Below are 15,785 nucleotides of genomic sequence, written 5' to 3'. Positions count from 1 at the left end.
TTAGCAACATGATCAGCCACAGGCTAGTTCACGCTGAGCTCATTTCCACCAATTATGTCTTTCTCGCAATAAAAATATTTGTCTCTACTCCACAAAAAGGAATGGCATGATACTATACCAAATCAGTTTTTAATAAGATTTTTAATGAATGCTTCAAAATAATTTGATGGCTTTTTAACTATCACAAAAATATTTGTAAAGAATTAGGTGATTTCTAAGCCACTTGAGGTATACACTTCTAATTGAAAATATCAAAAAGGGTTCTGACTTATTAAATCAGTACAGGTAGTCCTTGTCTTACAATAATTCATTTAGTGATATTTGATGTTACGATGACACTAAAAAGTGATCTATGAACATTTTTCACACTTGTGACCATTGAAAGGTCCCCATGATCATGTGATCAAAATTCAGATGCTTGGCAACTGCCTTATATTTATGACAGTTTCGGTGCATTGGATCATCAGCTCTATGACCTTCTGACAAGCAAAACCAGAAATCAGATTCACTTAACAACCATGTAACTAACTTAACTGCAGTGATTCACACAGCAACTGTGGTAAGGAAGGTCATCAAATGGGGCAAAACTCATTTAACAAATATTTCATTTAGCATCACAAATTTTGGGCTCATTGATGGTCCTAAGTAGTTGCCAGTTACATCACTGAAAATAAATGATAAATAAATTTACGCCAAGCCAAAAGTAGGGGCACTAAGACATAAATTTGGTACATCAGATTATGGCACTTCGCAAAACATCATCAACATGAGAAAGAAAGAGAAATAAGACTTTTTCTGTCAAAGTAATTTGATCAATAAGCCCACATAGGTATACATATAATGTATACCTATGCATATACGTTTCTCCTGGTGCTCACTATATTTCTGCTTACACCTAAAAATGCTAATTTTATAACTTAATACAACTGCATAAGTTGCCTACTACAGCGATACTGATTTTTAGTTTATTAATTCATTAGATGTATATGTTAGTTTTCTCTGGGGGCTCAGGGTGGTGTGTACAGTACCCTCTCTCCTATTTTTCTACCCTTTTAAACTTTTGTTAAGCAATTTACACTCCAAACAAATAAAACATATTGTCAGTTTCTATTCAGTAAGCAGATGGCAAAATTGTATTTCAAAATATAACAATATTAAAAATAGTCCAGATGTTTGTTTAAAACAATGGGACCAAAACCAAATATGGGTTTAAAGTATAAACAATATAACCCTGATTTAGAAACTAAATGGTTGGATATTCACAGCATGCAAAACCAAAGCCAACCATACTATAGTTAAACATTTTATGTTGTTGTTATTCTATGAAATTTGTTAATTTTAACATTGTTTCAGAAGCAAACATATCCAGAGGTTAAAAGGCTGGAAACATTTCATATACTTATCTCTTCATCAACTGAAATCAATAAATCAGTATTTTAAAAAGAAAACCAAGATCCTTAACTTGATTTCCTCAAATAGTTACCTATCTAGGGGCATTTATGGGGCTTTTGGTCTTGCACAGAGCAATAGGTTGAACTTTCTAAAGCTAGGCAAAAGGTTTTTTAGCAGGAAATCTGTATCTAGAGCTCACTGGACATGACTCATGACATCCAAGAGTTTCTTCTCAATAAGGAAATAATGAGTAAGAGCAGATTATAAAATAATAAAAGAAGAAGCAAATATTGTACAACAAAGAACAACAATTAGGAAAATAGAATTAATAACAACCCTGTTTTCACAATGAATATACTCCTGTGGAGAATGATGTCTAAGTATTACTAGAAGAAAAGGCCATGCCAGTGGAAAATGCTTTCTCATCTGTTTCCCCATCTGGTGGAGAAGATGAACCAAAATTACTAATCAGAGTATTAGTGACTTTGGTTTTGACATCCCTGCGATATAGTACAGTTTTTGAGTGCTTGATGAATCCAAGGTATGATGCAGCCCATCAATATAGTGATGACCGAAATAAATAAAAACCCAAAAATACAAAGAACGAAATTATGTTGAAGAAAAAAAGAAAAGGAAATAAGTGTTTCCTTTTTGTTAAAATATAACCAAATGAAAAGTTTTAAAATGTTTTCCACTTACTTTCCAATAGCATTGGGCAGAACTGTAAGTTGATTGTCATCTACTTTCAAAGTGGTAAGTCTTTTCAAGAGCCCTGGAAAGAGGAAAGAGGAAGGAGAGAAAGAAAAGAGAGAAAGAGAGTGGTTGTTAAATATTTGTTAATGTTTCTTAACACTGGTTAAGAGAGACAGAATAAAGGGATAGTGCAAGCATATGCCACATTTTTTTTGTAATGCAAAGTGCAGCTATTGTTGTTTGATAATTCTGAGTATTATGTTATGGTGCCTATTAAAAAATTTCTGAACAGAACTGACTTGAAATAACGGGATTGAAAGAGAGAGAGAGACACACACACAGAGAATCTGGTAGACCACGGTGTAAACTCGCCACATCACGTTGCCGTCACATGACATATCGAGAGGATTTCCATTTGTGGAGCTGGGGTGGGTGTGGCCTGACCATGACACATCTGGCCCATGGGCCACCAGTTTGACAGCCCTGTGATAGATCAACTGAAAATGTTGTTTTCCATAGATAAACAAACTACTTTTCCAAAAATACATCAATTTTTGCTGCTGCTAATACAGTGCATCTAAATGGATTGACATCCCATTTAAATTAATTCCTACATTACTCTTTTTAGAATGCACTTTGAAACTTATATCTGAGGATGTTAATTTTACATACTGTGAAAATAATTATTCTTGGTGACATCTTCTACATGAAATTACTATATCTATGGTAAGATACATTCTGAAACAAAAATATTAATGCTATTGAAAATTTCTAAGAAACATATTCAAGCATGAGTTGTTATGTAGGGAAATTATATACTGAGCAATTTAATGAAATGCATTTCTATAAACTTTGAAGCATGCCATAAAAACTTTCATTTGTGTTCTTGAACTTAATGTAAGAGCAGTATATAACTTTCAAGTTAACGTTGCTAATAGCTCATGCTTACTGGGTTTTTTTGGTTACTATTGAGAAGAATCTAAATGAATTTCATTTATTACCCCAAACCCAATTCCAGAGTAGTCATTATTCAGTCAATACCTATAGAATCTGGCAGCTGTTGTAGCATATTTGATGACAATAGTAGATCTTCAAGGGCTTCACATCCTGATATGTCCAGATCTATACTTTCTATCCTATTTTTTGACATATCCAAGTATATCAGTTGTTTTAATCGTCCTATAGACTTGATAAGATTACATAAGAATACAGTTAGTTGATTCAACTATTCATTGCAGTTACTAACATTTAATACAGTATAAACTTAAAAGTTAATGAACAGGCAATGTCAATTTATTGAAGCAAAAGTAAACTCTCTTGATGTCTCATTGATCAGATTAAATGGAAAAACCAAGGACAACCAAAATATATTAGTTTCTAATATTTTGACTGAAACTATAGTTATTAAACTTTGAACGTTTTGTGTGATATCCATATGAAGCAAAGGTGATCATAAAAGAACATAATATACTGCCACTTATAGCCCGCCAAATGTAGCTCCCAAGATAATGGACCTTCAACATGCCCTCTCTACCAGATCTAATGGAAAGAGCAGATGAAATCTGGGAGAGACAGACCCTCAAATAACCTGGTCCCATGCTATGGAGGATTTTAAAGGTCAACATCAGCACCCCACTGTAACGTGTGTTCTTCCAGAGACATATATAATTCCTCATGCCATCACATTTTGCACCAGCTGAAGTTTCTAGATATACTTCAAGGGCACTCCCCTGTACAATGCATTGCAGTAGTTCAATTAGGAGGTAACCAGAGCATTAGTGAGCATGAGTAGAGCCCCTCAGTCTAGGAATGGGCATAAGTGGCATACAATACAAAGTTGTGCAAAGGCCCTTCTGGCCAATATGGGGGATACATTAGAACACTTCCATACTTCTGTAATACTGAAAGGCACCAAACACATAGTCTATTTATATGAGTATACTTTTATACTGGATTAAGGTACACATTTTGGTAAGCATCCTGGTCTCTTTGATACTGCAGTACAATGTTGCATCCTTACAGAAGACAGTAACTATTGAGAACTCAAAATAGTACAATCAGCTCATCATTTAAATCTGGAAAACCAGATCTCATCTGAAACAATGGACCCTTGACAAGGACATCCAGCATGATTTAATCAAAGCTACAACTTTGTTTATATTGCCTTTCTATGGGAGACTGCTCTCTTATATTAAATACTAGCTTGATACCTGTGCTTCACTATGAAACTATGTGGCTGGGCTTAGTTTTGGGGGAGGAAAATAAGGGAAAAAATTGTGCCTCTGCCTACCAGCATCCATCGGTATTCATCTGGCTAGCGTCCTGTCAGTGTGTGAGAGAGAGTGGAGGGCTGTTTTGAAAGTGAAACAGTATTTGCTGTGTGAGCAAGAAGGAGACAACAAGGAACCTGGGCATGGTTTAGCTCAACTGTTCTGTACTAAAGCTGGCTGCTGCTGTGAAACTAAAACTGAAACTGAAACTTTCTGCTTGTGTTTTGCATTTGGAACAGATTTCTTTTCAGGTTGAGAGGGGGAGTAGAATTCCTTAGCATCAGAGCGTATTAATAATAATATACGAAATACTAATGCTCTGATGGTCATTTTGAAAAATCCTTTCTTAGCATCTAGAAGCCAAGAGGAACATACATACCAAATTTCAAGTTTATGGTTCTGGAGATCTTGTTATGATGATGCGTGAGTGGTATTTCACTTATATATATATAGATTTAACAAATATTTCTTGCCCAGCTCATAGGACTGCTTTTATTCTCTACTGCTATATAGTGATATTGATCTTCTTACAAAAACAAGGTCATAATTTTCCTGCCAATGTCCTTACTCGGTAGAGAAAATAAACTATTTGTCACGTGCTCTTGATGTTGTCCTTTTTGAACAGCACAACAAACCTAATAACAATTTTTAATCTGAACTCATGCTAATTTGGAGATTATTTGCCTCATCTTAGTTAAATATCTCCAGAAACATCACTAAAACTGTTGCAGTTGACATTACTTTGGCTTTATGAACATAATAAAGATTTATTTGATTTTCAATTGCTGGTCTAATAATTTTGGTAACTTACTTGCCCTTTTAAGTTGATTTACTTATTTATGTTGATCTATTCTTTTATTAATTACTCTGTTTGTTTTCACATGAGTGTTTCTTTCTTCTTCCTTTGGGTTTATGTACTTTTATTGTTATATTACTGAAATTCTCCTCTTTGTCTCTGTATAATCTTTAACTGGATGAAATGATCCATTGTAGAGCAATAACTTTTAAACCAAGGCACATCAAATAGTCTAAACCAGGGGTCACCAATCTTTTGGACCTCAGGGACCACCAAACTCATAATTTTAAATCCCAGGGACCACTAACCGATTCTGTGGGTATGGCCTAATTTGCGGGTGTGGCTTGGTGGTCATGTGACTGGCTGGGCATGGCTTGTATGTAAATATTATAAATATTTATATAAATATTGAATTTTTTATAAGAAGGAGAGCAACTTTTACCCAAAATCAGGCAAAGCAGGCAGATAGATTGAGTTGCTCACAGAATCACAGATTCATTCAGAGATCTATCTATCTGCCATCAGCTAGCTCAGTCTGTCACATGAAATTTGCTTGATGTGAGTCTGCACTGAATAATAGAACCTTCAGTCCTAAGGGAGGTTCGACTGTGCTTAAAAGCAGAGCCGAAGATCTAAAGACTAGCTAGAAAGCAAGAAACCCAATCGTTTCCTGCTTCCTAGCTAATCTAAATCTCCCGGCACAGCGAAAAAGGAAAAATAGCAACTTAGCAGGCAAATTTGCCGGGTAAGGAGTGAGTGGGCGGGGAGGGTTCCTGCGGGCCATGTGGGTGGCGCAGCCTGGATTAATTGCTTTGGGGGGGGTGCTCTAGGGTGAGATTTCTGTATGGCCCACTGAAATTTTTTCATGGCCCACCAGTTGAATGAGTCCAAAATCTGTAACCCAGATTCTGATGGAATAGAAATTAGACTAATTCTATAAAATATTTTGTAAAATAAAAATCATTAAATATTTTATGATATAATAAAAATGTCACAAAAATTTCCTATGGTCAACTTCTGATGTTTGACTGTGCTACACAGTTCAACATAGACTATTTTTAAGGCAGATACATATGTCAATATTTCCCTGAATTTTTAATAACTTTTTCAGTGAAGGCAATACCAAAATAACTTCAGTAAAGAAAAATGATCTGCACTTCCAAAATATATTTAATATACAATTCTGCAATATTATATACCAGTGTTTTATATGTACATATATGTATATACAGCCATACCCCAGTTAATGTTTGAAGTGAATTGTTGTCCATCCATAATTCTTTTAGATTTTGTATTTGTTCCAGAACTTCAGGCTGCAAAAAAACAGCTTTTATATAAATATATACACTTAAGTGATTATTACATTAAATATTACTGAAATTCATATTTTCATTTATGAATGGTTTAATCAGTCTATACATAATTGGTCAACTAAGTATCAAGCTGACACTTGTTAGAACTGGGTAGAAAAGTTAGCAGTCCAAATAACAATAGTAGATCTGGATAAGTGTAAGTGGATCATAAGCTTCCTAATAGACAGGAAGCAGCAGTTGAAGCTAGGCAAAATCACATCAGATACTTGTACAATTAGCACAAGGTCATCCCCAGGGCTGTGTGCTCTCTCCATTTTTCTCTATATACCAATGACTGCACCTCAAAAGATCCCCCTGTTAAAGTACTGAAGTCTGCAGATGATACAACGGTGATTGTCTCATTTGAGACAAAGAAAAATCTGCATGCAGACAGAAGGTTGAACAAGTAACACTGTGGTATGACCAGAACAATCTTGACATAAACACACTCAAAACCATAGAACTGATGGTAGATTTTAGGAGAAAACCTCCTATACTACCACCTCTTCCAATAGTAGACAACACAGTATCAACATTAGAGACCTTCAAGTTTCTAGGTTCTATAATATCTCAAAACTTAAAATAGACACCTAACATCAAAAATGTTACCCCAAAAGCACAACAAATAATGTTTTTTCTGCACCAACTCAGAAAGCTCAGACTGCCCAAGGAGCTGCTGATTCAGTTTTATAGAGGAATTATTGAGTCTATCATCTGCACCTCTATACCTTTCTGGCTTGGCTCTGCAACCAAACGAGACAGACACAGACTTCAACAGATAATTAGAACTGTAGACAAAACAATAGTTACCAACCTGCCTTCCATTGCGGACCTGTATACTGCACCAGTCAAAAAGAGGGCTGTGAAAATATCTACAGACCCCTCACATCCTGGATATAAATTGTTTCAACTTCTACCCTCAGAACAATGTTATTGGGCATTGCACAACAGAACAACTAAACAAAAGGACAGTTTTTCCCCCATGCCATTACTCTGCTAAACAACTAATTCCCCAAACATTGTCAAACTATTACTAAGGCTGTATTACTATTCTTCTCATCCTTCCTACCACCTTTTCTACTGATGGCTACAACTTTGTTGCTTGTGTATGGGTGGTGGGGAGGTGGAAGGGAATAGGAGGAGGAGGTTTTGGCAAGAAGAGGAAGAGACAGAGGGAGTGTGAGAGGAGGAAAGAGGGCTTTTTTTTCTGGTGAAAAAAGGCCAGAAAGTAAGGACAGGGAGGATCCTACCCTTCTAGGCTGGGAAAAAAAGAGGTCTGAGAGGATAGGTAAAGAGGCTTAGAGCGGGAGATGGAGGAAGATGCCTGGGGGGGAGAGAGAGAGCGAGTGAAAGCAATAGGAAGGATAGGAGAGGCTTCTGTGGGGCAAGTCTGAGGGAGAGAATGGGGTAGGATAGAGGAGACTTCTGTGGGGCAAGCAGAGGAAACCACGAAGGAGAAGAAGCCATGGAAGGAGAGCTCAGCAGGCAATTAAAGAGAGGGAGAGAAGAGAGAGAGAGAAAGAGAAAGGAGGCCCAACCAGCTACATGAATACCATCTCATCACGTGACCCGCCGGCTGGAAAAAGACTGACCATCAACCCACCACTTGGCCTGCCTGCTGAGAGGATACCGACCACCACGACACTACATGACCCAAGCCAGTAGAGGTGCCTGAGTGAGGGAGAACCCGGACTCCAGCAGCCCTTTTGGAGGTAGTGCTACACTTGTATCTTTGTAAATCTATTTATACTGTTTTATTTAGTTTCCTAGTATGATTTAGGCTGATTGCTTATTTAGTATCCTATGTCTATCACCAAGCGTATTTTATGATTCATGATGAATGTATTATGATGACTATGATCATGATTTATCACTTATATCTTTATGTAGACTGAGAACTTATGCACCAAAGACAAATTCCTTGTGTGCCCAATCACACTGGGCCAATAAAGAATTCAATTCTATTCAATTCTATTCTATTATACTCTACTCTATTAGAATTTTACAAACACTATACGTTTAAATATTATGAGTTATAAGTATAAGCCTTTATTTTAGTAATTTTTATGTTACTTCGTTTTAAAGCAAGATCACCGTCTGCACTTTCCCATATTATCCCACAAAAATTTACAGCACTAGGTACAATATACAAAGAAACAACTAGTTATATTTCTGATTCTCCTACTCTCTTCTAAATAAAGGTTCACCGACAGAAATAGATCCAGAAATAAATAGTAACTGATTTTTGAAATCATCGACATAGAACAGAAATTTGTTCAATATATAGAGGAAATTAAATAGTGCAGTAACTTTTTTTCTCAAGGGAGCAAATTTGCCTTAGAGCATAATGATATGAATCACTAGACTGAGGATTTGTAGATTAAATGACTGCTTCTTTTAGAATGATTGTTGTGTTTGTTTTTGAACAAATGTTCCTTACCAGCTCAGAAAATTCATTATTACCCAGGTCAAGCCTCTCCAGCTGGGTCAGTTTATGCATTGACCTACAAAAAAGTAAAGACAATTATAATCATTTTATCTAATAATACATTTAGTAAATCTACAGTATGCAAAGTGATAAGGCATGCAGGGTTATTCACATTGTTAAAATTAAACATGTCATAGCAGTCAGCAATTTTTTGGTCAAATTAAGAATTTGCTGCTTTTATTATGAAAGTGCTTTTGGGCAAACAATCTTATAATGGATTGAAGACCCCTAATCTTAAAATACATGATATTGTGTGAGCTGGCTCTCATTTTATTTAAGCTGAGATTTTAAATCTGTAGAAGAATCAATATCTGATCCTATTTAAGGAACATTTTGATAAATGGAAAATGATTTCTGCATTACAGTATTGAAAATGATTTCTATACTGGATCAAAATGCTAACATTTTGTAATAATGGGTTGGGGAATTTTCCAATCCCAAAGTATTGAAAATATCCTATTAAATATATAATATGAATATGCTAAGATCACTGTACATGAGCTATATGAACACAGATATGAAATCATATTTTGCAATACTGTAATACAAATTATTCTGGCTTGGGTTTTCCCTCATTGTGAATTTTATATTGTTTCCCCTTTATTGTTGGAATAGTTTCAATATTAAACAATCAAAGCTAACTTCTGGCTAAACAACGCAACACATCACTTCATATTTGGATCAATTCTCCCAGTGATGTTGTCTAGATGCGTTGAACTTATGTTCTGTAATTCTCTACCAGAATAGTCTTCAGATTATCATCTCAGAAAAAATAGCAGGAAGAAAAAGACTAGTGTAAAATAGGATTGTAGAGAATATTGATGCAAAAAAGTTGAAAACTGTCACTGTTTAACTTGGAAGTTTATACAATCTATCGCTAATGAGTTATATATATTTCAACTACTTTTATGTATCTGATACTGTCTGCCTAACTCCATAATTTACTTATTAGTAACATTTTTCAATATAAGACATATGAGAGATCATATAAGACGTATTTTCCTCCAAAAAGAAATTGGCTATAAAAATGAACATTATTTGACCACATAAAGTAATATTTTCTGTTCTAAATTTTCACTTGACTTTACTCCATTCTGTTCCTTTGATTTCTTGTCCCAATGAGGCAATTAATCATTGTTACAAACAAACTAGTCTTTGCCATGTGGATGGACATGGAAGGCATGAAACAAACTGTCAGTTGCTTCCCAATGTCTTCTCAATTTGGGCAGTCATTAATAAAAAAATTAACTGATATGCAATGAAGCTTTATTTGCATTTCAGAAGAATAATATGAAGTTAGATTAATTACAAAAACTCTTTTACAAGTAACTATGATCCATCCATCCTTTCTCCCTCCCTCCCTCCTCCCCTCCCTTGTTTTATTCAATGCTGTTAAATTCACCAAGACCATAAGTGAAGTATTTATTTGGTATAAATCATTTATCTCAATGTTATACATCATTGCCTTTTATAATTACAAAATGGTTCTTTGACATTTCTTTGAGATACTGCCTTTTGAACAACAAACTATTTAGCATTATGGAGAGTCAAACAATTATATAAGAGAAAATCAACACTAACATTGCTCTAGATAAATACTGACCTCAGAGGAAGCAGATCAGAGAATTTTATTCAATCTTTTTTTAGACCTACTTTTTAGTCTTGGAGGGAAAAAAAAAACAAGGTAGGTATGATATGGAGGCAAGGACTCCAGGAACAACACAAAAGAACTTGTTGTCCAATGTTATGCATATGAATTTACAGGGAAGCCCAACTGAGTACTTGGGAATTTATGTGATATATACTGGGGCCATGAAACCGAAGAAGCAAGAAACACCTAGACCCTTCTGAGACTGTCACTGTTGGATGAGCACTGATGAGACATCTATAAATTATGACTCCTGCATGAATGCACCAATTATCACATTAAACAAGAAGAAAACCTTCTATGCACCAATTCCACCCACACTTTTTACAATTTTGTAAACAACAAACTAAAAGACTCAAGGTCCATCCCACCCCTGATAGGACCTAATGGAAAAGACTGCAACGACGACACCTTTAAAGCCAACATCTTTAACACATTCTTTGGTTCAGTATTTGTAAACAGCAATGGATCATGCCGAGTATTTCCTAGCTGAACCACAGAAAACTACAATGATCTAATACATATCGATTTTACAGAAGACAATGTTGAAAAAGCACTATGCAATCTAAAACCATCTCTATCTATTGGACCAGACAGAATATGTGCCTACTTCTTAAAAAGGCTATCCACTGCCATAGCAAAACCTCTAAGCATAATCTTTGAAAAATCTTTCAGAATCAGCTCCTTGCCTAACCTATGGTCACAAGCCACAGTCATCCCCATTTTAAAAAAGGGACACCCCAGCCTAGTTGAAAATTACAGACCAATCTCCTTATGCTGCATCACCTGAAAAGTCATGGAATCAATTATTAACCAATCCATTATCCTCCACTTAGAGACAAACAACCTACTCTCCAATAAACAATTTGGTTTCAGAAAAAAACTATCCTGTAATCTGCAACTCTTACGCTGCAAAAACATATGGACTATGTTAAGAATATAAGTCACCTAACAGGTATTTGAGTTAGAAATATATAAACCAGGATAGACATTTTAATACTATCTCTTTAAGAGTAATTAGGTGTGGTTTCTCAAACGGCCATAAGATGGAGCCAGAAACCTGGGTTGTTTAGTCTTAGTCTCAGAAGAGAGTGTGAGTAAATCTCTGTTTCCTTCTGTTGGAAAGTATTGCCGTTCCTCCATTTCTTCTAATTGACTGATATTCATGGATTTGATGTAAGTCTGATACTGAACTGTTTTTGACACTGGACTTTGTTATTGGATTATCCCTGGATTGAAAACTGGCTGATCTTACCTGTGAATGATTTTGGACTGCCTATTTTGAACTTTGCTTTAAACCTTTCTGGAAGTAAAAACCTACATTAACTGTACAGTGTATCTGTGTGCTGTGTGTGTATTATCAAAATACTTCTCTCACTAGGTCTCCTTGTATGAGCTCATTCTCCTAACGGGGAATTACCTCAACACTGGTTATGGGCCCAGGCCATACCAGGGTCAGATAACTGAGAGTTAGTGTGAATACACAGTACTGTATACAGACAGCTGTTTACTGTTTAATTGTGGATTACTATCCTGGTCTATGAAGTGCAGTCTTCTTCTGCGTCGAGAAGGTTTATGGAATGTAGTTCAAGACCCACCGGATGTAAATGCTTGGGATCCAGATAATGAGGATGATGCCAAGAAGCTTGCTGACTTTAAACAGAACAACAAACGAGCTCTTTGTATAATTGGACTAACACTGAGTAACCAGCAGCTAGTCCATATTCGTGGAGAAGAGTCTGCTGCTAGGTGTTGGGAGAATTTGAAGAGGATTTATGTTCGTGACAGTGTAAGTGCACACATGTGCTGTGTGTGTATTATCAAAACACTTCCCTCACTACGTCTCCTTGTATGCGCTCATTCTCCAAACGGGGAATTACCTCAACAGACTACACAACTCAATCAGGGCAAAACAATAGATGCAATCTACATAGACTTCTGTAAAGCCTTTGATTCAGTGGTACACGACAAACTACTATTAAAACTAAAATCTTATGGTATCTCTGGACAACTGCATAACTGGATAGAAGCATTCCTTTCAAACAGACAACAAATGGTCAAAATTGGGAGTGTCCTATCAAATCCTGTACCTGTCAATAGTGGTGTCCCCCCAAGGCAATGTTCTAGGACCAACTCTCTTCATACTCTACATAAATGACCTCTGTGATCATATTAAGAGCAACTGCATTCTCTTTGCTGATGATGTAAAGCTGTTCAATACCACAGACAATACTTCTATCCTTCAAAAAGATCTTGACTATGTATCAGAATGGTCAAACAATGGCAACTTCAAATCTCAACAAATAAATGCTCTGTCTTACATATTGGCAAAAAAAATCAGAAAATAAAATACAAGCTGAATAGTCAAGACCTTGTTGATGATCCAAGCTCTGTAAAGGACCTTGGAATACTCATCTCTAATGATCTAAGTGCTAGAGCCCGCTGTAACTACATAGCCAAAAAGGCATTAAGAGTTGTTAACCTAATCCTACATAGCTTTTTCTCTGGTAATATCACACTACTAACTAGAGCATACAAAACATTTGCTAGACCAATACTCAAATACAGCTCATCAGTCTGGAACCCACATTATGTATCTGATATTAGCACAGTTGAGAAAGTTCAGAAATATTTCACAAGAAGAGTTCTCCACTCCTCTACTTGTTGTAGAATACCTTATGCCACCAGATTTGAAATTCTAGACCTAGAAAATCTTGAATTATGCCATCTTCAGTCTGATCTAAGTATGGTATATAAAATCATACATTGCAATTACTTACCTGTCAATGAATACTTCAGCTTCAACCATAACAACACAAGAGCACACAATAGATACAAACTCAAGGTTAACCGCACCAAATTTGATTGCAGGAAATAGCAATCAACAACAGAGTGGTCAATGTCCGGAATACTCTACCTGACTCTGTGGTTTCTTCCCCAAACCCTAAAAACTTTAACCTTAGACTGTCTACTTTTGACCTCACCCCTTTCCTAAGAGGTCTGTAGGGGCGTGCATAAGTGCACCAAGGTGCCTACCATCCCTATCCTATTGTTTTTTTTATTTTTCTTATATGTACCCATTTCATGTATTCATAACTAATAATTGCAACCAGGTTACTATACACACAAATATGAAAAAATACAAAAGTACCCACAATGGAGGATTGGATGGTGAAGATGGCAGAACTGGCAGAGAAGGCAAAATTGATTTGTTTAGTTAGGGAGACAACAATGACTACTTTTTGCCAAAAATAGATTTCTGGGTTTACTGATTTAAATAGTTAGGGAAGAAAGGAACTATATATTGTAGTTCTAAAGGGGGAGAAATGATAAAAGTTTGTAACGGTTGTAAAGAAAATTGAAAGCTGCTTCTTTAACTTATTTTTTCTCCTCTCTGTCTCTTTCTCTGTTTCTATCACTTCTCTTTTTTCTACTTTTTTATTCTTTTGTTCTTCTTTATAATATAAAATTTTTCAATAAAAACTACTAAAATTTCTTCTGAAAACAACCGTTTATGCTAAAATCCTAACCAAATGTATATTTTATACTGTATTTCAAATCCACTGAAATGAATAAACTTATATTTCAAGAAACTGGTAGGATCAAGTAACACTAATATTATGAAACATTAGAGAAATATTTCACCTACAAATATTAGATGTAAAACAAAGAAGAATACAAAATTATAGCAGTAACAATAAATTGGCAGGATCTGAAAGCATTCTTACAATATTCATATATTACTAGCCAAAATTCCACTTATATACCTAATTGATTCAGAAGCCATAATAACTCATTACTAAGAAAGCTAATGAACCCAGACAATGTCCTCTCTTGTCTGCAGAACACTTGCAAGACCTTCTTTTCTTCTATGGACACTGAAGAATAAATGTATTCTGCTGGACTAAATGGATGCTAGAAATATTGCTGATAAAATAATCAGGATTGTGTATGACCATAGCCCGCATCATAACTGATGGAATCGTATTTAGGCACCTACATGCTCTAAATCAGGGCTATCAAACTTCTGGCCCAAGCGCCAGATGCATCATGAGCTGGCCATGCTCACGCCCAGTTTAGAGAAGGGGGGAAAAAAGGCATGATATGTTATGTGACGACTTGAGTTTGACACCCATGTTCTAATCCTATAAGAAAAGTATTAAACTAAAAGAAAAGGCCTACTAAATCCATCAAATACAGTGAAGATTCAGAGGCAATTTTGAGGGCTGACCGAAAGGTCATACTAAACAAAATATATTAGATAATAACTTAGAATTATATGTGCTCCAGGAGTTATAAATGAGTGAAAATTGTCACATATATACACAGTGAACTTCCACTGATAACAGTTATTCAAAATAGTCTCAAGCTTGTTTTACTCCACAGATTAAAATCAAACTCATCTTTATGTGGAACACTATTCAAAACTACTTATAATATATTATAAGATGCTAATTGTTGATTGAGCTGTAATTTAAGAATTTATATGAAAAAATTATTTTTTACTTAACTTTCTAATCCAATATTGAAAATAAAAAATTTAAATTTAAAAAAGAATCTATATAATTTATACATAAGACCCATAATATTTAATTCAATACTTTCTACATATATATTACTAACAAACTATAACATCAATAATATCAACATATTAAAGCAAATAAACTATTATGTTCAGTAATAATATAGTAGAAATATTTTATCTATTTTATAGATCATAATGCTAGAATCCCAATGAAAGGATTAAAGATAAAATTATAAAACTGAAATTGATTTGAAATCAGTTAGCTTCTGAAAATTACACAGCATCAAATTCTGAATTTTATATGGTATTCAGCTTTGTTCAGCTTTGCTTCTGAAACCTGATGATGGCAGATGAGATTCTGCCGAAACGTTGCTACAACTTTAAAAGCACAACTACAATGATGTGGGAAAATACCTGAGCAAAGCTGAATAATATATATATATATATATATATATATATATATATATATATATATATATATATATATATATATATATATATATATATATGTCGAGAACTCAGTGTGTGTGTGTGTATGCACACACACACACACATAAATATTCATATACATACATATATGTATCATATACTTTATATTTTAATAGTTACATTTACATTTCA

At 35.0% G+C, this 15,785-nt stretch overlaps 1 protein-coding gene across 7 annotated transcripts in view; it reads right to left on the bottom strand.

Moving 5' to 3' along the window:
- The window catches only part of LRRC7 (leucine rich repeat containing 7), a 194,984-nt gene that overhangs the window by 57,124 nt on the left and 122,075 nt on the right, over positions 1 to 15,785 (bottom strand). For all 7 annotated transcript variants that reach the window (XR_015742889.1, XM_026700110.2, XM_026700109.2 and 4 more), the window contains 4 exons: positions 8,944 to 9,007; positions 6,390 to 6,464; positions 3,127 to 3,271; positions 2,092 to 2,164 (listed from right to left, as the gene is read on the bottom strand). Coding sequence is in view for 6 of the 7 variants with exons in the window: in XM_026700110.2 (XP_026555895.1) it covers positions 2,092 to 2,164; positions 3,127 to 3,271; positions 6,390 to 6,464; positions 8,944 to 9,007 (357 nt within the window). In the remaining variant the exon portion in view is untranslated. The remainder of the gene's footprint in view (positions 1 to 2,091; positions 2,165 to 3,126; positions 3,272 to 6,389; positions 6,465 to 8,943; positions 9,008 to 15,785) is intronic.

This window comes from Pseudonaja textilis, chromosome 3 (assembly GCF_049901715.1).
Source record: "Pseudonaja textilis isolate UNSWEBS1 chromosome 3, rPseTex1.2, whole genome shotgun sequence".
Taxonomy (NCBI): domain Eukaryota; kingdom Metazoa; phylum Chordata; class Lepidosauria; order Squamata; family Elapidae; genus Pseudonaja; species Pseudonaja textilis.
The sequence above is the reverse complement of the archived record's forward strand: the minus strand, read 5'-3'. Positions and strand labels throughout refer to the sequence as shown.